A 17253-nucleotide genomic window follows, 5' to 3' on the forward strand; every position below is an offset into this window, starting at 1 on the left:
CAAATGAGCGCATGCAGCCAGGTGGCAACACTGCCATCCAGGTTTTGAAGCGTGCCAGAGCCTCTAAGGACTGGGCAGATAAGGAGAGGGGTGGCATATAAGTGCTGACCATGTAATGCTACGCAGATAGCACAATGAGGGCCAACTCACGCTTCCCCCTAACCCTCCCCCGAGGCAAATGTTTCATGATATATTATTCATGTGTGGGCGTATGTACTAAGAGAGGCAGAGTGAATGTTGCGGCCTGTAGTATAATGGGTACGTTTTTATTTATTTTCTTTTATTTTCAATAATTATTAAGCACAGACCCTATTACCTTGGGGCAGTGCATTGCATCAGATATGAATAAGGGGTATCCTCCATAAGAGGCGTTTACCATATTATTAATATGAGTGTGGGGGGAAGGGCAGTGGGAGTGGAGGAAAGCGATTTCTGGGACCACTTACTGGTACTCTGCATTTCTCCTAGTCATACTCCTCATCGTCCCAGTGCTTACCTTTACACAGCTCCACCTCCTTCCAGAACCCTTCTCAAGCTTCTTTCCTCTTTGATCCACCCCTCCTATGGAGTTATAACCCCACCTTATCCATGAGACCTCAGTTAATATCAAGCCTTGTCATGGGTCCCTTCCCCTTCCAGGGGGGGAAGAGGACGGACAGCCGTACTGGGACGAGGAATAGTAGGACTGGGAGTAATGAAGATTATCGGTAAGTAATCCCTACATTGCCTCCATGTCCCACTTCCTCATCCCAGTACTTACCGTTGAGAAATGCCAATGCCAAGACAAAGGTGAAGGGGCCAATGACCAAAAGAACCACACCAGACGCCATAGCATGCGTAGACACCGACACCCATTTATTGTGCAGATGAAACCATAAGAACATCTTAAACGAGTCCCAGATTGCAACACCCCCAACCCAAAGGCAATTGTTCTGGGACTGCCCACGTTCAACTGGTAGTGGCAAATAAATGTGATAGGACTAGACCACGTGGTCACCCTACAATATCCTGCAGGTGGCCACCCCCCTAGTGGGCCTCCCCTGGATGCTGGTCAGAAGCTTCATAAGCCATCAGGATGAGAGACAGTACCCACCTACTAATAGTGGTTGTGAAGGCCTTATGCCTGGACCCCGCCATCCCAAAAGTCACCATTAAGTTATCTATCTGGAGAATGGAACTGGTATGGTCCAGGTATTCCAAGACCGACCTCTTGACATCCAGACAGTGCCTTGCCTCTTCCTCAGGAGAGTGAGGATCCGTAAAGAAGGCTGGCAGCACTCTCTCCTGAGAATTGTGGAACCAGGATGAGACCATAGGGATGAAGGACAGATCACAGTAGAAAACAAGGGCCTACTCGCAGACTATCAAGGAGGGGGGCTTAGATAAGAGAGCCACAATCTCCTCCAACCTCCAGGCAGGTGTGACAGCTACTAAAAATGGCACCATAGGCCTAGAAACCTCAATCCTCTTAAGGAACTTTGCAACTAGATTCTCACTTCTCTGAGGAGGGGGCCAATTCTCTCTAAATGGCTGCCGACTGGGCCCGCAAGGAAGACACTGCCAGGCCTTTCAAAGCCCCGTCATGTAGAAATTGCAAAATGACTGGGATCCCACACCCCAGTGCCGGATGAATATTTTTGTTGCACCAGGCCACATAATTAACCCAATGGCAGTCCTAGGATGGAAGCATGGAAGACCTCAGGGCCTTCTGTACCCCCTCAGCCAGCCAAATAGAAAGCCCTAACTTCTGTAATCCCCTCTTCTCAACTTAAAGACTGACCATAGAATGGGATGGCGCAAGGCCTAGGCCATCATCCCCTGCAAGGGGAAGGGGAACCTGGGTAAAACCCAAGAGGTTTCCAACTGAATCTCGATCAGCCCTGAAAACCAACTCTTCTGGCACCAAAGGGGACCACCAGAATGGCCTTGATCAGGCTGTCCCATATCTTCATGAGCACCCAGAGAATAAAAGAAACAGAAAGGAAGGCATACACCAGGGATCAGGACCAGTCCCCCAGCAGGGCATCCATCCACTGCGCCTCTGGAAAAGGAAACCAGGAGCAGAACCTGGGAACATGGGCGTTACAGGGGGAAGTGAATACGTGTATCCAGGGAACCCCCGAACCTCATGCATATGTCCCATAACACAGTCCACCAGAGAGAGAATTCCCCTGAGACCAGAAAAACCCTGTCGAGTCTGCCTCCACATTGCCACACCCATGATATGGACGGCCTGTAGAGAGTGGAGATGTTTCTCCACCCAGCGACCAATTGTGACAGTCCGAGTCCCCAGAGTCTGGGATCTCGAACCGCCCTGTTGATTGATGTAACTAATGGCAGTTGTACTGTCCGTCTGCACTACTACAGAATGATTGAGCAGGAGATATTGCAAGACCCTCAGGGCTTTCCCAATGGCCACCAACTCCTTCCAGTTGGAGGACCAATCCCTCTCCTCCCTGGACCACTATCCCTGGTATGCTAGATCCTTGAGGGTCGCTCCCCAGCCCAGGTTGCTGGCATCTGCAGTAAGAATGGTCTATGAGACAGGGGAGAGGCTGATCCACCTTCCTGAGGTGCGAGGGGGAGAACCACGGCCAAAGGAACTTCCCAAGCCAGGCCATGATTGGGATCATGAGATCGTAGTCTTCTGACTCTGGGCGTCAAAAGGACAAAGGATGAAGCAGCACAGTTTGAAGGTGCAGCCTCACCTACGGGACCATGAAGATAGACAAGACCATGTGTCCCTGGAGAGTCAAGAGATCCCTGGCCGTCACCTCATCCTTGATGAGAGTCTTGGACAATAAAAGCCTCAGCCTGTATGCTCAGTCCATAAGCAAAAGGACCTTCCCCTCCCTTGTGCAAAACTGAGCCCTGATGAATTGTAGCGATTGGGATAGGACAATTCGGGACTTTACGACGTTGATCAGAAATGCCCACGTCATCAGAGTTGGGCACGCTCTGCATAGGTGCGCCAGGACCGTCTTGCTTTCCCTGGCCCTGGCATTTTCACTCTTAAATGTGTACTTAATTATATTTGTTTTTTCCTTGGTAAAATGTAGCAATGCTGGGGAAGTTGGTATTGAGTTCAACAAAGTGCATTCTGGGATAACTAGTGCTGTAAAATGCCTCTCGTAAGGAATAATGCAGTGTGCATCTTGGGACATATAGTCCTATGGGAGCAGCTGCCCTGAGTGCGGCAGAATGCATTCTGGGTAATGGAGTCTTTTGTACGGGGGGTATCCTTAGTGAGATGCTGTGAACGTTTTTATGACATATTGCTATTTAAGTGTATGGAATGTGTCCTGAATGTGCTAATTATCCTTACCCAGGGGCTAAGCTAATCTTCTCTGTATTCTTCCAATGTTTGTATTCTAATCTGTTTTGGAAGGTAATCTTCCCTGTATTCTTGATTTTTGACGGATCCAGAATCTTTGGACACCTAGTCGTTCACCTGGGTATTTTGATACTTCATGAAGCAGAGGCAACGGAGCGCTTTACAATCATAGGGGGAAGAACAGTGAGGTAAGCAGAGAAACAATGAAGCAGGGAGCTAACAACAGGGCAGGGGGCAGGCGGGGCACTTTGGCAGCAAGGGATCTGCAAGAAACATGGGGAGGAAACGTTGGGGAGCAGATCACCCAGTCTCAGGTTTGGTGGGGAGGGGAGGGTGTGGGGACCTAGGTGCTAGGGAGGAGCAATTCCCTGAAGAGGACAGTCTTGAGCTCCTTCCTGAACTGTATAGGCTAGGGAGCAAGTGTGATGTTGACAGGAGAAGGTGCCAGATTCTTTGGGCATAGACAGAGAAGGCCTGTAGTTCTTTCCTTCCTGCGCAGGCGAAGTTCAAGTCTGCATATGTCATTACGTCTGGTGGATCATAGGCATTCAGTGGTGCTGAGTTTCTCAGCGAGGTCACTTGGGGACTTTAGGGTGGCAGCCTTGTAGATGATGCAGCATGATTTGAAGATGATAAGGTCTTACATGGGAGTCACTGCGGTTCGGTGAGGGTCAGGGTAATTTGGTCAAATTTATGGAGTCCTTTGGTGAGTCGTGCAGCATGTAGGACACATGTTAGGTGTGCCGGTGTAGTCGCCAGAAAGCCTTCCAAAGGGCATTGCTCCATCCTTTGTATTGGGGAAAACATGCTTCTCTATGAGTCAAAGTATTATGGTGTCAATTATGGTGAGTGCCATTGTGGGCCCTGACTTGTGTGGCAGAACGCTTTGTTGGACCCAGAGGCCCAGATTCTCAAGTCTTTTTTTGCACCTGCAAACTTGCCCTGCATTCTTAATGTGCGCCAGAGTGTGCGTATCAGTGGTAAACACATCCTGATGCCCTTTCCCAATTCCCCCATGTGCTATTGTGAAAAGCTTGGTGCAGAAGGTGGCGCTTCTGCACATTTGAATGCACTCCCATAATGCAGAAATGGGATGTACTTTGAAATGTACAGAAATCAAACATAATGCCCTGCATCTGATTCGAACAGGCGAATGTGGATGCTCTGTGCATGGCATAGTCATTCCTGACTCTGTCATGCATTTGTTTAAGTGGATCATCAGTGGTATTAAGCACTTCTGGCCAGAATTCCCATTGTATCCCTCAAGCAGGGATAGAAATACTTTTTTATGGTGGGCATGTCACAATCACAGACTCCTAACACCCACGTGAGTGCAAGGAGTCTGTCATACATTTGTGTCAGTAGCACCCTCTTGAGAATAATGCATGCTAGAGGGCTGGCCAGCATAGATATCATTGCACTGGAGCACAGTTACCTTTGTAAATAAGAGGACCTGCAAATACCCTCTGCACTATTTTTAGATGCCCATTTTTTTAGGAATTTGCCCCCATGGTCTTTTGGAGACCTCAGAAAGTAAAACTGAGAGTAATCTGGATCATGTACCCAAGTGAGGACAGCAGCACTGGCTGAAACAGAATGCATATTAGTACATACAAAAGAAGGTGTAGACACCGTTGTCTGTATCTACAGGGCTAACAAGACAAAAACATGTATTACCAAATATACTTCTTAGTACATATATTTATTTAATTGTGACACTCATAAAATGATCACGTTACATAAAATTCATAGTCAAACACACAATATATAAAACATATAAAAGACTGTACTTGACAAAACACGTGAAAATCCCATACTGTGGGTTGATTTTGGTGATTTTTACTTGACTCCGTGTAAAACTCCACACTGGAGTAATTTCTCTTTTCTCCACATCCTATTAGTATGTTTTCAAACCCAACAGAATGCATTCAGTAGCATGCACTCACGGTGTGAGTTCTAATAATGAGTGAGAAGGAATGCATTCTGGGGCACTTAGTTATAAAAGTGACTATGTACACAGCGAGGTGGTCTTTTTTCTTTTCATCTTTTTTTTAAAATTGTTTTAGTTGAAATTAATCAACCTTTCAATATTTATGTTTTACATATATCAAATAACAAAATTGTACAAAAATAAAGATTCTTTCCATTAACTTAACTCCAATACAGCATATTTCACATTCATTAAAACACAGCTAATTTAACAACATACACTTTTTTGCAATTCATTACACTTGATCAAGATGCAATTCTTTGGTTAAAACTATAATATAAAAGGAAAAAAAACACTGACACACTGCTCTTATAACACATTAGCATTGTGCATATCTACTTCTTCATGGAACCCTTCTTGCACCTAACAGTAGTCCTTAATCAGCATAGGATATTCGATTGGCACTCAAAGTCTAAAAGTCCCTGCTAATAAATGTTAACTGTTAAGTTGCATGGAAGTATCATTTGGAGGTGCCTTTATTTGGAGGCTGTCTAAAAAATTGATGGTTGCAAGCTGAAGCACTAATTGTTCATTGCCCAAGCTGATCGCCCAACAGGCACTATAATGCAAGTTACCCAAAAACCTGCAATGTTTGTCGTAATGCATTTGTCTTAGATGGCACAATGCCAGACATTGAGTGATCAAATGTTCTAAAGTTTCTGGCATATTGGCATCATTACAAAACCAACACACATTTGCATGAACTTCCAGCATGCAACGTTTCACCAAAATCTCCTTTACAGGCCACAAATTAAAATGTAGATGTAAGATTGAATGTCTATAATGTGGCGATGGTGCTCTGATTAGGTAAGGTGGCAACGTACACATTTTTTTGGGAGGGAACCTGCTAGCATTGCCATCCTTATAAGTTACACAACCGTCACATGTATGAATCCAGTCCATATTATATAACTTTCTTTTTGCTTTATCTGGATTCAAAACCAGTAGCTCAATGCTAATATCATTATTTGTTAGGTTTTTACACACATGATGCACCCATTTAACCATGAAAGAATGTTTTGTTGTAAACATATAGGTGGCCAACACTCTCAACACGATGTTCACATTGGTAGACATTAAGCATTTTCTAAACAATGAACAACATCTCCAATTGTATAGAGCAGGCAAGGAGACTAACCCCAATTCATACCTTATCCATGTGCGTGGAACACAGTTCGGCAGATACAAATTCCTCCTCCAGAATGTGATCTCCCATTTGTCAAGTTGAGAATCAGCTGTAATTGGAAAGGCTTCTATGCCATACAAAATGGCTGGTACTGCCTTCTGTTTCCAGTATGCCCGTGCTGGTTTGAGAGAGAATTTCCCATACCTGTGCATTATGATATGTGTTTGACATATGGCCATGTTAATTTTCCTTTCAATACAATTAAGCTGACTCTTTGAGTTTGGTAGTCCTTCAAAACATGTGCCCAAGTAAGTGTATGTAGTAACTATTTGCAATTGCACTTTATTTACCGACCATATAAAGTGCCTCCGAGCTGCTTTAGATGGGGAATATAGAACCACCTGTGTTTTGTCATGATTTATTTTAAGTTCATTAAGTTGAATGTATTCTTGAAAAGCTATTAACAATTTTTGGAGGCCCATTTGTGTTTTTGAAATTGAAACGAGGTTGTCTGCATAGAGCACGTGCTTTATAGATACAATGGCCACTTTGGGGGAATCTGATTGAACCTCAGAAAAAACATTTTCAAGATCCTTAATATAGTAGTTAAACACAGAAGAAGCCAATGAGCAGCCCTGTTTAAGTCCACGAGCTGTGTGGATCGGTGCAGACAGAGTACCCTGCAATGAGAGCCTAACACGAATAGACGTATTGGGATGGTATGTGGGCAGGTGTCTCTAAATTAATTTCTCAAACAACTTGACTCGTGATACAGAATCAAAGGCGGAGTGCAAATCCACATAAGCAAAGGATATTGGTTGTTTTGTGGAATGACACTGGGCCTTGATTGCATTTATGCACATCAAATTGACATGCGTACCCATGCCCCGCACAAAACTAGTCTTTTTAGGATCACGTAAGTTGTTGGCAAGTGTCCAGGCATTAAAGTCTTTGAGTACCAATTTAGTAAAGATTTTTCCATGCGCATCTAACAGCGCAATTGGCTGATAGTTCTGTGGAGACATGCAATCTCCCTTTTTAAATATTGGTATAATCAGGGAGGTCTTCCATGTCTTTGGCACTTGTTGTGTTTTTATTATGGTTTGAAAGATGTTATATAGAATCTGCGCCCATTGAACTGGATTATCCTTAAACATATAATTGGTAAGTCCATCTGGACCAGCAGCTCTGGATGAGCCGGCATGTATAATTAATTCTTCAATGTCTGACACCGAAAAATTCAATTGCCATTTTTAATTATTAGGGGGCGGGGGGTACATGACGCTAAGATGAAATTTGGATCATTATATAGAGAAGTATAATGTTCAATCCACTTAGCTTTGTTGATCATATTCAGTTGTGCGTCTACTTGCTTATCAGAAGTTTGACCATTTAGAAGCTGCCACATCTCGGCAGAGTTTTTATTTGCCATCGCTAGTTCCATGCGCTCCCATCACGTTGTAGCAATAAATGTTTGTGTGATTTAAGCCAGTTCTTGTATATGCTCTTAGCATTCTTGAAAGCCTATTGGCCAAACGGGAAGCCGATGGCTATGAGCTGTCTTCTCTGTCTCCGATATGCTGCTCGTCTAATTGCAATTTCAGAGTCAAATGTGTGCTTGTGTTTTGGATTACCATTCTTCATTATAGTTAGGTTGTTAGTGTAGAAGGCTAACAACTCTACATGCGGAACAGGAGCAGGTGAGGTTGTATTTCTTTCCAGTTTTTGCATAAATGATGTAAGTTTGGGGGCAGTTCATCTTATCCTATTCTTTGGTGTGTTCATTACTAAACCTGGAGTGGTAGTATACTCTCTAGGTGTAAGTAAATAACTTGTCATGGTCAAAGGCAAAAGTTTATGATCACTATATGGTAGAGTGACGACCTCCAGATGCTGTAATTTTTGGAATAGTGATTGATCGACACAGATGTAGTCAATGGTACTTTCCAGGTTACTACGAAACCAGGTTGTTTTTGCAGGGATGTCACCCTGGATGGCCCTGTTTACCATAACATACTGTCTTTCTTCCATGAAGGAGTACCAGATCTGTACTTGTTGGGGGTGGCGTTTGGTGTTCCAGCAATCAAGGTTAATGTCTCCTAAAATGATGGTATATGTAATATCGTTAGCGATGTATACAAGCTGTAAGATACGTCTTAGCCCAGCATAAAAGGCCTCATCATTTAAGGGTGCAGGATTCCGGTACAAATTTATTAATGCAAATGTTAGTTTGCCACTTGAACATTTTCCCAATAAGATGTGATCACTTTCAGCACACCACTGCTCAATGGATAACCCCGAATTTAAGTTCACCGCCACCAACAGTCCAGACGCAGGTCTTCCTCCAGTTGGCCGAGCAGGTAATATCACTACATCATAGCCATCCATACAGGTGGAGATGTTAACTATGTTTCCTGTAGGGCTATTATTTGAAACACATGTGGAAAGGATAGGATGGCAGCTTTTAAATGTGAATTGCACCTTGATCAGTGCAGGGAGGAGACAGTGGCATTTGCAGATGAAAACATCTCTGTTTGTGCTTTGTCTATATTCCCCACTTCTCTTCGTTCATGGGCTACTGATTTGTTAGAAGCACATGCCAATCATTTCATGACATGTGCCAATTTCTTTGCATCGGCTGGCCGGGGAGTCACTCGCTGGTGCAAAAGAGCGATTTCATAATTGGACATAAGCCCTCTTAATGTAGAGTCAGTCTGGCGGGTCAGTTACATTTGAGCAACTCATTTGCTCCTGTTTTGCAACTCACCCAAGTAATATGCACTCATTGATTGCTTTTTTGGGTGCCCCAATTATTGAAATCCGCTGCCACTGGTGGAAACAGGGTAAATGAACCGTTTGATACTTTTTTCGCACCTTTCTGCTGCCGCTCACACAATGTGAACTCTTGTGGTATGCCAATGTAGCACACATTTTAGACAAACACATCAAGTGCATTCACATCTTTGTTAATCATGCGCATTTTTGGCGTGTAAAAAATTAATAATTTACTGACTGGAAGTCAATTTGTGTGCGAGTCTCCTGCATGGAAAAGGTCCATGGTTGTAAATAGAAGATAGAAGCAATTGGTCTGGGCTCTGTCACTTGCAATGTTTATAAATAAATAAATATAATATGTAGTGCAGAGTTGGACCTCTATTGACAATGGAGGCAGGGCCAAATGCAATACTTTTGTGGCTGCAAATGCATTTCTAGCTGTGCACATGTGCACATTTCAGCTGCCCCATGTAGCCCCCTGCTCATAAATACCCACCAATGATGTTATGGGCAAGAGGTGGGCATTTGCCTTAAGCCACGCCCAATTTCCATGTAGACGAATGTCAATCTCATGGGAATTCTAAGGAGGGATAGAACCACGCATGATTTGCCCTGATTCACACACACACATACACACACACACACACACTCACATTTCTGCTGTAGCAACGTGTCCTTTTCCGATCTTTGCCAATGGCCAGTTTACCCAGGGCCTGGCCCACAAATCCAAAATGGAGTTAAGTGGTCATTGTTGTTGGCCAGAGGCCAGACTCGGTGGTTACTTTGGGTTGCCTGGGGCATAGCCGAAGGCCCCCAGGTGAAGTGCCTACTGGTAAGGGGCACAGGTCATGTCTGGTGGATACTAGACATATGATATTGAACACCATTGAAAAAATTTACATTTTGTGAAAAAAAATCTTTGTTAAAGGGACGTTATGGTTAATGTGTCCTAATAAACACATGTCAGATATCAGTGAAACATCTTTCTTAAAGGGGCTTTAGGGTTAAGAAATCTCTATAATTTGCAATGGGTTCAGCGATGCCAACATTTGTGATGTCATTAGTGATGTCATGGGTGGTGTCACGAGCAGTGATGTGTGGTGAAGACATTCATTGCGAAATTGTGAGAGATCCTAACAAACGAGCCACTATGATCACATGCCCACAAGAACACACTTGGAAGACTCACGATTTTCTGTTTGTTGATGTTGTGGAACAGTGTATAGTGTTGGTTCCTGGGCATTCTTGGACTGGCCTATAGGGCAATGTAGCAATGCCCAAACCAAAAACACAAAAGTGTGGGCCAGTTTTTTTGGTCACAGATTTTTGGGTCAAAGTGGGCCATTTTTGTGGGCCAGTTTGATAAGTTACTTCACTATGTGGCTAATCGCTTTGGCCAGTGTGACTGAATATTCTTTAAACCCTCAACCACCAAACCAATCCCCTTACTTTTCAGATCTGCCTGAGCGCCTGGAGCCCATGCAAGTGGCAGGGCGCTCGGTACAAGTAACAATCACAAAGCATAGTCCCCCCCCCCAATCGTTCTGTTTGCACTAAAGGGTTAATAAGAGAATGCGATGGGGTGTGCAAAATTCACAAATCTTAATCGCCCTTCCTGGTTTTCCCAAACTTTGAGCAAAGATTATATCTTTTCACACAGAACAAACAATACTGAACGAAATTGACATCCTTTTCAAAACACATTCCTATGTTAAATCCGTCTGATGTTTATTTGTACACGTTTGAATAAGAACATTTCTCCCTTGTGCTGCTTTTCTGCCATTCTGCCACTAGATGTCAGAAGAGTTCTTTCTGTTCATTTTTTCCTCTATTCTCTTTTCAGATGACAGCATTTTCAAGGCCGGTGAAGAGAGATCGGAAACCTGGGGCGCTGTAGAAGTTCAGGAGGACGAAGACACTCAAGTGGAGGTTCCGGTTGATCAGGTAACACACAACCTCTGTAGAAAGTGAACAGCTGAGGACTAGTCTCGTAGGATTCCTCAAGCACAGGCCGCCATCGGATACAAAAAAAAGCAAAACATACAGCTGCACTCTTATTGCTACAAATTATTTTACGCATTTTTGTTTTAAGAGACGACCTAAACACAGACACTGCTTGTTAATTTTCCTTACTATCGCTACTCAAAAAATGATGCGAGAGATGTGACTAGATGCAGTGGCAGATTTAAAGCAAAGGGCCCCATGGGCAAAAATCACAGAGTGCCATGAAGGCGGAGCTTAAAGTGGGCAACGTTGAAAAATGATCAACTATAGGCAGATGTGCTTAATTGTTTTACTTTTTTTTTTTTTTACTGTTTTCTGTGTTTGGGGGCCTGACTCTAGATACAGACAGGTGGACCTCCTTGCCAGGTTTTGCTGTCAATGGTAGTCATATTGAATGATGAAGCCTGAAGATAATGTTGGAAATGACAGGTTTATAAATATAATTGTTTTTTTCTAATGGGCTTTAATACCAAAGAGGTTTCGAAGGGCAGACCCAGGATTCACACCTGTGTTGCTCTGTGTTGTCTTGCTTGCTAGACAAGACGGCTGCCACTGAGCTATACTACCTGTGCCTCATGGCAATGGGATGATACATTACAGAAGGTGATATCACGGGATAATGCCTACAACATACATAACCATTTTGTGCATGTCCACAGTGTTCTTACCCCACACACTTGAAATGTCGTTGAACATCACAGGCTTAAAGGAGTTCACCTTTTAATCTCAAAAGAGACCAGGGGTTACCTTTGTTGTGGGTGCTGCTTGTGGCACTTGAGAGAACCCTTAACTCCAACCCACAACCTCTATATTTCCTCCAGCGCCACAAGGCCCTGCTGCAGGGCACTAAATGGAGATCAATGGGGAATAAGGGCAGGCTAGTGAGGGAGAAAAGTAGAGAAGGAGCAGGTAACATGAACACTGATGGGAGAGGAGAGTGGAGAGTGAAGTAGTGCAGATGCCTGATGGAGAGATTGAGAGGGAGGGAAGGCAGAAGGCAAGGTGACTGAACAGAGCCAGGTGAGGGTAAAAGGGTGAATGTGTACCGAGAATGAACGAGGACAGGAGAATGGGGCAATAGGTAATCAGGCACAAGGGAGAGGTGGAAATGCAGGGTAAAGAGGATTAAAGGGAAGGAAAATAGAGAGCAGGGGGTTAAGGAGTGTAAGTAGAATGGGGAATAATGGAGGTCTGAAGAGTGAGGGAGAGTGGAAGAGAAGGGAGGCAAGTGAGTGAGGGATGGGGAGTGGGGCAGAAATGTAGGCAAATGGTGTGTGATGTGGGTAAATGAGTGAGGGAAAATTGATTGAAGGAAGGCATGCGAGTATGTGAATAGCAGCAACATGAGGAAGAGAGTTGGATCTTTATAACAAAGAACGTTTGACAGAAATGGAAATAGAAAAGGGCAGTAGAATTAAGGGAATGTTGCAAGAACAGCGGACGACATATAGTTAAAAAAAGAGCAGGAAAGAGTAGGATACTGGAGAGGAAATTGCTGGTAAGGAAAAAAGAGGGGCCAAAAGAATGATGTATGGGAGAAAAGGAAAGCAGGATGGAAAGGAGTAAAAGGGGAGCATATTTGTGATGCAATGTCAGCAGGTGCCTGCCTTAGCTGCTCACCTATATGCAGTCCCAGCTCAATTCTAATGCAGCCACTTAGATGAGGTTGTATTTAAATGGGCCAAAAAAGTCCAAAAAGTTGACGAAAATCCCATTTGAGCGAGTTCACCTTACACCAGATTGGCAGCTAAACAAACCCAAATGAAACCCAAGGTCAGGGAACAGGGCTGGGTGTGTCTGTCGGGTGGCCAAACATCCCACATTCTGCCGGACCAATTTCATAGGCCATGCCCTTGTCTCACACACAGCCAGCTCAGGACAGGAATAAGGCCTGACTTTTCTCCTCTGAAGCAGGGTCAGCTGTCCAAAGCCTTCCCGGCTCAAACTTTTCATGTGACAGTTAAAAGAACAGGTAAGCAATGTGCCTTTCCCACTAGTTCCCCAGCATGCCAGGTTCAGCTGTGTGTCAACCTCTTTTCAAATGAACCAATTGGAGGTTGATGACCCAGACTCAGGGGTGCCTGGGTAAGGACTGTTGTCCCTTAGAAGATGCAATTGACGGGTGGTAAAAAATGGGAGGGGAGTTTAACGTTGCATACTGTGTAAAAGAATGGGTCGAGCAGATTACCTTATATTGATTTCTCTTTCATTGGGAATACCTTTTTAAAATCCAAATGATATTGTTTTTAGGTCCGCATTCCTTTGCCGGCTGCTACTGCATTATTCGTGTATTCAGGGTGGGGAAAAAAAGCTTTACATGTCTTTGTGCTTGACCTATTTCTTCAACTATGTATATAAGGTCAGGTTGGTTTCATATGTGATTTGTGTACTTTTCAATGCATTGATAGAAAAACGAATTATTTTGTGTTTGGAAACCCAACCTTAAAAAATATTTGTGACCTATCACTATGAATATATGTATCCAAATGCTTATATCACAGCCTTGGTCCACATACGGATTTCACCACTTTAAGGAAATGTGTGATCCTGGGCAAATCATTTAATCTCACTGTGCCCGATTAGCTGACATTGGGTGTGACTATAAGTGATTGAGTTTGCAATCTTTCCTGTGAAGAAAAACCCTCATGGTTTGCTAAACAATTGCGTTGTTGCATATTAATAATAGTGAATATTTATATATTACACAGCACATTATTCTATCTGACTTACAAGTGAAAACTTATTTTAACGTGTTTACCAATGGTGTCATAGAGTACTGAAGACTGATGACACTGTTTGCAATGTTATGTGCTGTCATGTCGCTTCTGATTATGTCAATCATATTGTGCAAATTAGGGTTCTACATATCTTCTGCTGGACAGGTCCGGAAGACACATTAGAATATGCCAGTGACGTGTATGCCTAACAGTCCCACAATGTTGTGATTTTGTTCTGTATATGTGTTCAAGAGCATAGGGGAAGGGGGCCCCACAAGCAGCTGGCCATACTTTGGCTACTACACAGTAACATATTTCTTACTTTCATGGCATTAAATGTGCACTTTGCCTTGTGTGCATTTTACAGGCTTCCCATTCTAGCTGCTGTCACCTTAACTGAAGACTTTAAATGTGCACTATGCAGCATGTTACAAAGTGGCTTTGATAGCATCCAGTAGTGTTATCACCTCTTTTTTTCTGTTTTCATCAGTGTTAGAATCCTGCTGGCAGAGCAATTAGTAACTATTCAGTGGCTGTTTAGTGTTTCAGCTCCCCTATGGCAACCCAACCCGTGACATTAAAGAGGATTCATTTGTGTCCATTCTTATTTTAGCTACCCAAGGGTGCCACAGGCTATGTCTACCCACCTAATTGTAGGCAAGGGGAGACCTCAATCAAATTGAAATATGTCCCCACGAACCCGAACAAATGTTTAGCCGGGCGAGTGCTAAAACTGTCCTTTGTTATGTCACTTTGCCTGACTGCCTGCATAGAGGGATGAGGGTGTGTTTTTTGTGGCTGGTGTGAAGAGATTGGGAAGGTGTCACAAGGACATGGCAGGGCTTGCTCGCCCTTTGTCCGTCATTGAAATGCTAAATCCGCCTCTGACTAGATCTCCTGGTTTTGCTGGGATTTTCCTGGAATCATCCATGCTCTGTTCCCCGCTCTGTGCAGAGAATCCAGGCCTGTATGGATGTGGCTCTTTGTTTTCTCCGTAGTGCCTTATACATTAGCAGACAAAATTAGCCTTTTATCTTTCCTCTGCTCAGTGGTACAGTCCTGAGACTTCTTAGGAAGACTGTCATGCTGTCATTGGGAATGTATGTTAGTGCTTTTAATATAGCACCTAACTGCCTGCTCAAGTTTGCTTCTGAGTACTGTAAGGAAGGCATGGCATCAATAGTAAGACAGACAGCAGTGACCACAGTTCAAGAGTGTTTATTGAACTATAACAAGGGTTGATGAACCTCTATCTAATCCTAAATCTACAGATGGGAGCAAGCTATGACCGTCAAATAATAATAAGGCAGTCCTAGTGGAGTCTTGTCACAATAAAAGGGCCTTTACTAAAAAAAAACTATTGCCAATCCTTACCGCTAAATACAAATAGTGTGGGGTAGTGTTCATGAAAAAGAAATACATTTTCACAAAATTATATGTTGGGATGTTCAGGCCGTTGGCCTTCCTTCCCCCGTTTTCAGCAAGGCACAAGGCAGTTCACTCGAGCAAAGCCCACGCTCTGGCTCCTTCGGCACAAGGATTCAGTTCCATTACCAGCATCAGGGCCTTCTGTGCCCAAGTCTCATAATTTATCAAAGTTTCTTGATTCAGAGGGACTGATGTATCAAAAACAAACAACAAGTTATTTTCCTTTCTCAAGTATTGAATTCAGATGATTCACTCTTCACCCTGGATCCCCCTCAGTAGGGCTCAGATCCCTTTTCACAGTGCTCGTTACTTTGGATCCCCCTCAGTAGGGCTTAGATCCCCCTTTACAATATTTAGAGAATATTATTTCTCAGGTGCCTCACGGTTCACCCCGGATCCCTCTGAGCCAGGCTTAGATCCTTTCTTTTATACAACCAGACTCCCTCAGCAGGGCTCGGACCAATTGCAATTCGTATTAGCTATCGAAGACTTTCGAATGTGCATGGGCTTTAGCTTCACCCATTGCAGGACCACTTCAATTTCACCATTCACATTTGCCACCTCGCAGCTGGATACCCAACAGAGACTGTCGAATGAACACCCACCCACGGTGCCAGAGCATTCAGTATATGGCATCTTCCTTGGCTTCAAAAAAGTTCAGTCACTCCTTGGAGGTTCAATTATATTTGCATCCCTCATCACATATGCTTTATACGTTATTCTCTTCAAATTCCGTCATACAATGTTGCCGCTTGCAACCTTGATGCTACCACAGACCCGTCTCGTACCAGCCTTCCCGACTCACCGACTGTGCTGACTTTACTGGTGCTGCTTTGTTGTAGGAGCCAAGGACAGTACAATGGTGGCAATCGCTCCTCCCCACTTTGGCTATCGACGCAGGAGAACCCGGGGTACCTCTGACACACAACGCACCTTTCTTCTGCTTTAAGTCCAGGTCTTATGTTTCTTATTCTCGAGGACTCGTGAAAGTAGCGGTCTTTCTCTGAAAAGGTCAAGGGTACTTTCCTCCTTGCCATCCTCTCTGGTCTTGCCGTCTTTCTGCTCATATTAAATAGCTATTAAATAGCTATCTCGGAACTGCTGCTTCCCTGTGTGTTTTGCCGTGCTCAGAGTGTGATTTCGTGCTCTGTCTTTTATCTGTGTGGGGAAGTGTGATGGAAGTCAGGTGTGTGTAATTATCAGTAATTGTCTGACTCTGCCTGACCCTTGTGTTGGGACATGTCAGGTATACGGCTCGGATGTTAGTCCATTTTCTCTCACAGTGAGCTGTCCGTGAGAAAGTGTTGTTGTCGAAAAAAGGGTGGGGGTTGAGTTCCTAGGTATCCTACCTGGTAGGATGGGAAAAGGAGTTCCCGGGAAGGGGATACTGTGACTCACCATCCAGTGTCCCACTCCCACTCACCGAAGACCCCCCATCCAGGTGATCCTCCCACAGTGGTCCACCCCCAGGAACTGGATCCAAAAGTGATGGCCATGTCCTCGTCACCTGGATGACAGATCCCAGGGGACTAGTGGGTGAGTCACCTTCTGGTTTCTCACAGCACCGATCATCACTTCTCAAAACTTAATTAACTTTCACAGAGGCAGACTATCACTTCTCAGTTCACAGCCTCATTTTAAAAGGAGGGTGAATTAAATGGAGGCGTAAAAGCAAGGCGTAGTGCTTTTATCCCTCAATTTAAGTTGCTGCCCCTTTTTGGAGCAGTGACAAGATGGAGGAAGGGCACAGAGTGAAGGTAAGATCTCCGTCGTGGAGTCCTCCATCCACCTGGGTTTTGCACCTGGTCAAGACCAGGCGGATTCCATAGGAATCCATTAGCAAATGCTGCCTGCAAAGTGTATCTGCAGGCAGTGTTTA

General features: G+C 44.1%; 1 protein-coding gene and 1 non-coding gene across 2 annotated transcripts in view; one reads left to right on the forward strand and one right to left on the reverse strand.

Moving 5' to 3' along the window:
- DCDC2 (doublecortin domain containing 2) overlaps positions 1-17253 on the forward strand; it is a 770556-nt gene that overhangs the window by 605863 nt on the left and 147440 nt on the right. Inside the window, exon 8 of the mRNA XM_069613571.1 lies at positions 11069-11169. Within this exon, the coding sequence (XP_069469672.1) occupies positions 11069-11169 (101 nt within the window). The remainder of the gene's footprint in view (positions 1-11068; positions 11170-17253) is intronic.
- LOC138481866 (U6 spliceosomal RNA) lies at positions 3285-3386 on the reverse strand. The gene has a single exon (XR_011274461.1). It is a non-coding gene; the product is annotated as a U6 spliceosomal RNA (small nuclear RNA).

Source organism: Ambystoma mexicanum, chromosome 5p, assembly GCF_040938575.1.
Source record: "Ambystoma mexicanum isolate Mex_15411 chromosome 5p, UKY_AmexF1_1, whole genome shotgun sequence".
Lineage (NCBI taxonomy): Eukaryota > Metazoa > Chordata > Amphibia > Caudata > Ambystomatidae > Ambystoma > Ambystoma mexicanum.